The sequence below is a fragment of the Musca vetustissima genome, unplaced genomic scaffold (assembly GCF_032173495.1).
Source record: "Musca vetustissima isolate MV318-11 ecotype Yass unplaced genomic scaffold, APGP_CSIRO_Mvet_v1 utg333343, whole genome shotgun sequence".
In the NCBI taxonomy this organism is placed as follows: Eukaryota; Metazoa; Arthropoda; class Insecta; order Diptera; family Muscidae; genus Musca; species Musca vetustissima.
In genome coordinates this window covers 2,104-11,275 of record NW_026884204.1, presented here as the reverse complement: position 1 = coordinate 11,275, position 9,172 = coordinate 2,104, and the positions used below count along the sequence as shown (strand labels likewise).

General features: G+C 33.5%; 1 protein-coding gene across 1 annotated transcript; it reads left to right on the top strand.

Moving 5' to 3' along the window:
• The first annotated feature begins 1,415 nt into the window (after positions 1-1,415).
• On the top strand, positions 1,416-4,766 carry LOC133331202 (circadian clock-controlled protein daywake-like). Its single transcript, XM_061539603.1, has 5 exons — positions 1,416-1,497; positions 1,561-1,653; positions 1,732-1,885; positions 1,946-2,079; positions 4,459-4,766. Exons 1-5 carry the CDS (start codon positions 1,416-1,418, stop codon positions 4,764-4,766), a joined length of 771 nt encoding a protein of 256 aa, XP_061395587.1.
• The last annotated feature ends 4,406 nt before the right edge of the window (positions 4,767-9,172 follow it).

The window sequence follows — 9,172 nt, the reverse complement described above, 5'->3', positions numbered from 1 at the left end:
ATACATAAAATCTTAATACATGGAGCCGATATAATTAAAGTACCACCACTTCAATTAGGAAAAATGTCGGAAATGGAAGCCCGGCGAAGATTACCGCAATTTCCGTGAGCACCATACGCGGAAGACATCCCGATTAAATACAATGAAAGACTTAATGCATGCGCTTTTGTGTTAATCAGATCCCTTGATTTCAAATTTACGCAACCAAAAAAAGAAAGATGCCGATAATGATATTTTACAACTTTCAGAACATTGTGTATCCAAATTGGAATACGAAACTATTATTACAATAGTAATAATAGTTTTTTATTTCGATTTGTATTTTTTCCTTTTTTGAGTTATAATTAAATTTTTGTTATGAAAACAACTGAAATGTATGAAGTCTTAATAAGGCCAAAAATATTATTAAAAAATTAATAAATAAATGTTTTAAAAAATGTTTTTATTATTAAAGTTTAATATATTCTTAGCCCCAAAGAATGAGAAACATTAAATATACTAACCTTATCATGCTTCCCTGAATGAAATAAACAATGTCTAAAAAATGAAAAAAATTGCAACTTTCAAAAAAAAAAAAATATATATATATACATTAAAAACAATTTTTTTTGTTTAACTCTGTAGCTTAATCTATTTTCAACTAAAAAAAAATATTACAAAAAATAAAATACAAAATCCCTAAGCGCTATTAATTAAACGCCGCTAGATGAGCCTTTTCGCCCACTGTGCATTGGTGCGGCCTCTGGAGCGACCAGAAAAACCGACAAAAATTTAGTATTTGGTCCATTTCATCCCCTAAATATTAACCGATCTTTCCCAAAAACAATAGGGGTCTTCATTGGCCAGAACCCATCCTACATGCAAAATTTCGTGAAGATTGGTCCATAACTGTGGCCTGTATCGTGTTTACAAATTATAATGGACAGACGGACGGACGGACGGGCGGACACACATGTCTAGATCGACTCAGCTAGTCGAGATATGACGATCGGTATACTTAAAGGTGGGTCTAGGACCAATATTTCGCGGCGTTACAAACTTTTGGGGCTGCACAAAGCTATAATACCCTGACAACATAGTTGTGTAGGGTATAAATATTGTTTTAATCGGAGTCAATAACTATTACTGCAGTGTCGATACAACCTAATAAAATTCTAGCGGCAAACTAATTATTTGTTTATGAAGGTTTAATAAGCATAAAAAATAATAAATTAATTGATAAGAACCTGGAACTGAATTGAAATCACAAATGTTGCGAAACAAGTTTCTCCAATAACATTCTAACGAGTTTAATTTAAGATTAAATACAAATAACATAATTTTCATTTGAGTCGTTTTCTAGAAACAGAATAGTGCAACATTTCAGACAGCGCAGTATCTTTATAAAAATAATAGAATTGTGTGCTGTAAACAAAATGTATGGAAGAAAACACAGTTACATTTTTGTAACAACTTTGATTGGTTTAGTCGCTGCTAGTAAATTTCTCGAAGAGAAGCGTATGCAAATATTATTTGCAAATATTTGTATTGCTATTTGAATAATATTTTTTTATTTTACAGCGGATTTTATTACACCTTGCAAATCTGCCAATTCAGATTTCAAACAATGTGTAGTTAAAAATTTTCAAGCATTTTTTGTGGAATTTAAAGATGGTAATAGAAATGAAGATGAATTCAAAATAACACCCCAGATAATAATTATTTCTTAATTTCATTATTATTTCCCAACAGGTGTTCCCGGTCTAAAGTCAGTCGGCCCCGTTGACCCTTTCCACATCAAACGTATCTCATTAACGGAAAATACCAGCAGCATTATTTCCATCAATATTGGATTTACGAAGGTGGAATTACGTGGCCTTCGTAACACAATTGTCGACGATGCTGAGTAAGAAGTTTTGAATTTTCTCTTAATTAGCAACGACTTTAATTTGCAATATCTTTCTAGCTTTGATCAAACAAAGTTGGTGACCAAAATGACGTTATCGGTGCCAGAATTAATAATGACATCCGATTATCAAATGAAAGGACGTATTTTGGCCCTGGCATTAGATGGAAGTGGAAAGGCGGAAAATAAATTTAGTAAGTACCAATACAACATATTCTCTTATTCACGTGATACATGGACACGAGTTTTTTTTATTATTATATGCTCCCCAATGCAATAGCAGTTCTCATAATAATTTTTTTAAATCAAAAAATTTTAAATATGGAACTGAGAATTCGCTCTGATACAAAATTTGAATATTTTAATATGTTAGCAAATATTGATCAATAAAAAGAGGATTCTTGTTGAATTTCTTCTTCTAGATAAAGTTGTGTTTTGCACCACCACATGTCCAATAGTAGAACAATCACTTTAATCTGTAAAATACCTGTTGTGCGATCTACAAAGAAAAGGCAGTCTGAAAAATTATCTTGAGATTTTATCTCCCTAATATTAAAGAATTCTGTTTTCTTAGTGAATAGTATAATTTCCCATAAATTGGGTTCGAAGTCTTGCAAAAACTGGGCAGATGCAAATAGAAACGTTCTAGCGTTTCGCTGTCTTTCCCACACGCTCTTTACCTACCTCTTCCCTCGCACCAAATCTTATGTTTATGTGCCTACATCATGAGATGCCCTCTAAGAAGACCTGTAAATCTGCTGATTTCTTTTTTCTTAAGCAATAGGATACTTGCATAGCTCGAGACAGAACATTTGTTCCATAAGCCAAGCTTAAAAATACCATGCGCATCGGTCTTGTTCCCAGCTCTTCCAATTTGAAAGACCCTGTTTCTATATATTATCGAATTCGTTGCCCTACCCTTCTTCGCAAACAATCAGTTAGCTCGCTTTTATATGCCTTTTGAGCTGGGACATCCTCATTCATTCTCACGACATGAACTTGACACCGTAGTCGCTGCTGCTCGATACATCTGGTAGAACTAGTGATTCATTCGACGGCGATATTCGCCTTAGATGCCGATCGGTACATATATCTTTCGGATAATTTTTCTCTCAAACACTCCAAGAGTTTTCTCATTTGCTTTATTTATGGCAGTACCGAGATATATAAAATCGTTGACTACCTCAAATGTGTAGTTTTCAAGTTCCACAGTTGGTCCGAGTCTACTGAACGCCTTGCGCATTGATATCATCAGCTTGATCTCGCCATTTACTGCCAGTCCCAATTTGGTAGACTCCTTCTAAATTCGTTCAAAGTTTGAAACTTTGCAAAATGCTCCTTCCAGATCCCCAACACGCTGTCTGTATCTGTCACTAGGTTTCCTTCTTCATCTCTACAGGAGGATATCCCTGTACCATATCCTTTGGTTTCGTATTTTACCCGATGGCACTTTTCGGACTTCAATCTGACTCCTGTACATCTCGATTTTCCCACGACCGCGTTTTTTTTTTTTTTTGTTCTTTCTCCTTTTTTTTTTTGAAAATACGTTTCTTCTCTCCTTTTTATTTCGAGATTCTTGGATCTGGTGCTGCTAATTACCATGTTTTTTCTCTGCCGAGAAGTCAATCAATCTAATGTCGCTGTCGTTTCTTCATAGAGACTGAATTTTCTGCTGGTGGAGCCAAAAATATTTTCCCTTCCAATGTTTACATTAAAATCTCCTAGCAGAATTTCAATGTCATGGCCAGTGCAGCGCTCGTCTATTGGAGTGAATCTAGAGACGATGTCTTTTATTCTCCTGTTAACCATAAATCCGCAACCAAATTCATGTCTCGTTTCATGACAGCTATAGAACAGTGCGTAATAAATAATCTTATTTGCTTACGCCTGTCCCTTTCCATCATATTTTCTGTAAGAAAATAATGTCGGCTTTGTACTTCTTTAGAGCATCCGCCAAAACCGAAACTGCCTCTGTTCCGTTCAACGTCAACATTTGGGGGGTTTAGGTTTATTTTTCGTAGTAGGTGGGGTTTTGTACATTGATTACTATCTGACCAGATATTTGTTGGATGTTGTCTTGCGTTTGAACTATACCAGATCAGATGTAGTATTATTTCAGACCCGTCTCTTCAATAAAAACATCCAATCCCCTGCTAGTCGGGAGCCATTTGTGATACAACATTTACCAGAGGTCATTTTTGCTACTATTCCGTTATCCCACAAGTCTCTGTTTGTTATCAGAGATTCCCATGATTTGACAACTCTTGTTTCAGGTATTCGGCATGACTCAAAATTACTGACTATATTTGTGTATTGTGTCTAATGTCGATTCACTCATTCATTCATTGCGTTAAGTCTAAAAGGTGCTTTAAGTGTAAAAGGTCTAAAACGAACACGGGTATAAAGACTACCCTGGCTGCCAGCTACACTTTCAAAGTTACATTTCTAAAGTTCTACTTTTATATAACCAAGGTGGCGTAAGGTATAATACTTAATGGTTTTTAATTCATGGAAACTGAGGATTTTTATTTATTTTTTTTACAATTTAAACTAACGTTCTTCATTTTTTTCAGAAAATCTTAAATTTAATCTAATTTGCAAACTGAAACTGCGCGAAGAAAATGGTTTCAAATTCACCGATTTGGATAAACTACGGGTTGAGGTCGCCGATGTTGGCCTCTATCAAAGTCATTGGGAAAATCTCTTCAATGGACAAAAAGATCTAGAAGATTCGGCGAATGCCGTTTTCAATGATAACTGGAAGGAATTGTTTACCGCTTTTCGGCCATCCTTCACTGCGACCGTTCAGAAGGTTTTGGAGGATCGTTTTAAAAAAATATTTGCCTATATTCCGGCGAGTTATTACTTTGGTGATTTGTGAGCTGTAATGCATTTTCTTGACAAACAAATCTGCTTATATTTTCTTTATTTTATTTTGTTAAAATAAAGTAATTACATTTAATAATAAATTCAAATGTGACTGTAAATATAAAATAAAAAAACATTAATATCTTTATTAAATAATTCATCGTCAATAAAAATGTTGTTTAGCAGCTGAAGGGCGTATCGATTGACCTTGAAAAGAAGTGTTTGTTTGCTCGCCAAGTTCGCTAAACTTTTCAATGATCGTCGTAGCAACAGCAACCAACAGCAGCAGAAAGGTCGCCAGCAATAGAAATAAAACACTGGTTTTAGAAAGAACAAGCGTGACTTCCACTGCAGCACCAGTAAAAAACCCATCATCACAATGACCGTGAAAATTGCTGCTTCAGCTTGGTATCATGCACTACGAACGAGTAAGTAGGTAGCTGAATGCAACAACTCAACTATCAACTTAACGAGTTTTCTTTAGTCCGCAAACAACACCGAATGCAACGCATGTTTGGCATATAAATTATTCATAGATTATTTTTCAATTCAATGACATAAAAACAGAAATTGTAATTTATTAAGTCGATTTAGTCTAATGCTGATCATACATATTACCCCATTATGTGGCAGCAAGGCTTGATGCAACCTTGTTAAATACATGAAATATATTATTTGATTTTGGATATGTATAGAAAGCAGAGCTCCGATTTGCTCGATTTTACTCGCGAGTGAAAAATACTCCTGAGTGGGAGTACGTAAAGACTACGAGTTTTTTTGAGGAATAACTCGTCACTCTTTTATTTTGTTTGGGTGTGCTCCCGAGTACTCCTTGGTAATGAAAAAGGGTGAGAGTCTAAATGCTCGAAATAGAGTAAAAGTTCACTCTAAGAGTAAAATTGAGTGGACAAATATTTTTTTTGCGATTTGCGTGTGTGGTAGCAAACAGTTTTTGTTGTTGATCGATCATGTATAAAAAATACATTGGTTATTTTGTTTTTTGAATGCATTTAAAAAAATGTTCACACATGTAAGGTTCAAATAAAAATCTCTTTTGCAAGAAAGTCCATCAATGCCTACGCAGTTCATTATTCAGCTTTAAAATCAAAATGTTTTTATTAAGTTTCATTTTTGTATTTAAAAAAATATATTAAAAAAGGAGTACTCGGAAAGAGTGGAATCTGCTCGATTTCGAGCGTATTTCACCCCACTCTAAAACGAGCGAAGCACTTGCGCTCTTATTTTAGTGGCAGAGAAAAATAGAGTATACTCGATTTATTTTCTCTACTCGCAGGAGTACTCCCGCTCGAATTCGAACAAGTTTCACTCTTTACTCGATTTCGAGCGAGTATTTCGGAGCTCTGATAGAAAGACGTAAAGTCAGGAGAATGGACGAAATTAAACACTACGTCAGATAAAAGAAAAAAATTTAATCGTACTGGAAAATAGAATGCCATCTAAATATAATAATTTAGTGACTAACTCAGCCCAGACGAAAGGTAGAATCTTCAAGTGTTGCATGTGGGCTAGTATTGGTGAGAAGGTATGATACATAATGATTGTTCGAACAATAGCATGAGACGAAAATCACTAAAATATTATTTTGGGGAAAAATAAATCCATTATTTTTATATGAACTATAGGGCTTTTTTTAATTATGCACCGTTTTCTTTCTGGAGGATGCCAAGCTCCCGAAATTTCTGGCGAATCACTGTAGACGTGTGTGGCCTAGCGACATCCTGTTGGTCAATTCTGGCCAACAGTCTTGCTATAATCAAATGGTTCAGTTGTTGGCAGTAGGGATCAGAATTTAGCGTTTGGCCATATGGAACCAACTCATAATAAATTATCCCCTTCCAGTCCCACCAAATGCATAGCAGAACCTTCCTGGCCGTTAGTCCTGGTTTGGCCACCCTTTGAGGTGCTCCGTCGCTATTTGACCACGATCATTTTCGTACAGGGTTATCAAATGTGATCCATTTCTCATCTCCAGTTACCACCCGTTTAAAAAATTGATCTATCTCATTCCGTTTGTTCAAGGCTTCGCAGATGGAAATTCGATCCATCCTATTTTTGGCTGTTAATTGGCGTGGCATCCAAACATTGAGCTTCTTTTGGAATCCAGTTTTATGCTCGATATCGAATAGGTAGATAAAATGTAGTCCACGACAGAGAAGGGCAAGCGACACTGCCGTAAGGGATTTATTCACCACTTCTTTGGGTTACCAACTTGAATAGTCTCTACCATACTTATGCAAGCGATGCAAAGTGGGAAAAAATGCAGATCTAGCGGGCAGAAAATAAAAGTGGATATTTTACTGTATGTTTATCGATATTTTGGATAAGAATAGATTTAGATGGACAATTTTAATTATTTTATGAAAAAATTTGGCAATTTTTTTATTAACCCACTAAGCGCCGATTTTTTTTAGAAAAAACTTAAATTTTTATGTGAAAATTGCTATTTTGAACCTTTTTAAACATTTTTTAATAAGAAAAATTTTTCGTTATAACTAATAGTACTCCTAAAATGCGAGCTTCTTTTAAAAATTCCCAAACATTTGGAGGGTAAAAAGTGGGTTAAGGACAAACACTATTGTTATTATATGTATCTTTATTATTGTTAATATTATATATCTAAAACATTAAATATATATTTTGTAAAATTAGGCAGAATCCGATTTTTGGTCTGAATTAGTTGGTAGCCTTGAATCCTCTAGGACTTCATCAGATAGTGGCTCACTATATCGATGGTTAAGAGATGTACTACGAGACAAACTTGATATTTTTGGATCAGAAGAAAATAGCAACCTATTGTAAAGATCCCTCATTGTTTCCCCACGACTCATTTTTCTGGTGCCCAGTTCCCTGTAGTTCCGAAAGTCCTTATTTCTGGATTCGATGGCTTCTTCAGACAACATTCCTATGGGCAAAGCTGCACATTTAATTATATCAGCTCCATGCACTAATATTTTGTGTATGCTTGAAGAATAAATGTTTTCTAAATGGCTCTGCGTTAATAGCATATCCACAAGCCATGGTTGAAAGGATGATACTAAAATTTTTAATTAATTTTTCATCAACACCAGTTATCGACGATGCCAAGCCAGGTTGTCTAAAAAAATGCCTAGCAGTATTGCCATCGTTTGTTGTTCCGGATACTGACTTAGGTGTGTCAACAATAATGTGCATTTCTTCCAGGAAAAAATTTAGTACAATGTTCTAGAAAGACACACAAAAAAACAAAAAAAATCAACGCTGAACTCGTCTGCACTCCATACGAAACCCCTATTTTAATTGAAAGAATTAAAAAACGGACCTTACATATATATAGCCCGAAACACCTTAATTAAAATAACTTATGGGTTATGTAACTATTCCATTTAATTAAATACCAATACTATATATCAAAAATGGACAAAATTCTATAATAATATATTCACAGAATGCACATGACATCGCATATATTTAATATATATTTATATATAAATATATATTTATATATATATATATATTATATTTATATATTTATATTTATATTTTTACATATATTTAAAATCCCAGTAGAAAATACTCTCTTGCGTGACAACTTCGTTATCGAAACGTTGAGGAAATTTATGGAATTGTCATTCATGACTAGACCTCGGATTTTGCATATTTGCATATTTTTTAATAAAGAAGATATCGAAATTCTGATTGGACACAAATTCGTTTCAAAGGATTTAGAATTATTTGAAGGGTTCATATTTTTTAATTTTTTGCATATTTGCATATTTTGCATATGCACGAGATATGCAAAAAATATGCAAAATATGCAAAAAATATGCAAAATATGCAAAATATGCAAAATATATGCAAAATATGCAAAATATGCTAGGTCGATATGCAATAAATATGCAAAATCTATGCATAAAATATGCAAAATATATGCAAACATATGCAAAATATGGAAAATACATGCAAAATATATGCAAAATATGCAAACATATGCAAAATATGCAAAAATATGCAAAATATATGCAAAATATGCAAAAATATGCAAAATATGCAACATATGCAAAAATAGGCAAAATATATGCAAAATATGCTAGGTCGATATGCAATAAATATGCAAAATATATGCATAAAATATGGAAAATATATACAAACATATGCAAAATATGGAAAATATATGCAAAATATGCAAACATATGCAAAATATGCAAAAATATGCAAAATATATGCAAAATATGCAAAAATATGCAAAATATGCAACATATGCAAAAATAGGCAAAATATGCAAAATATGCAAACATATTCAAAATATGCAAAAATATGCAAAATATGCAAACATATGCAAAATATGCAAACATATTCAAAATATGCAAAATATATGCAAACTATGCAAAAATATGCAAAATATATGCAAAATATGCAAAA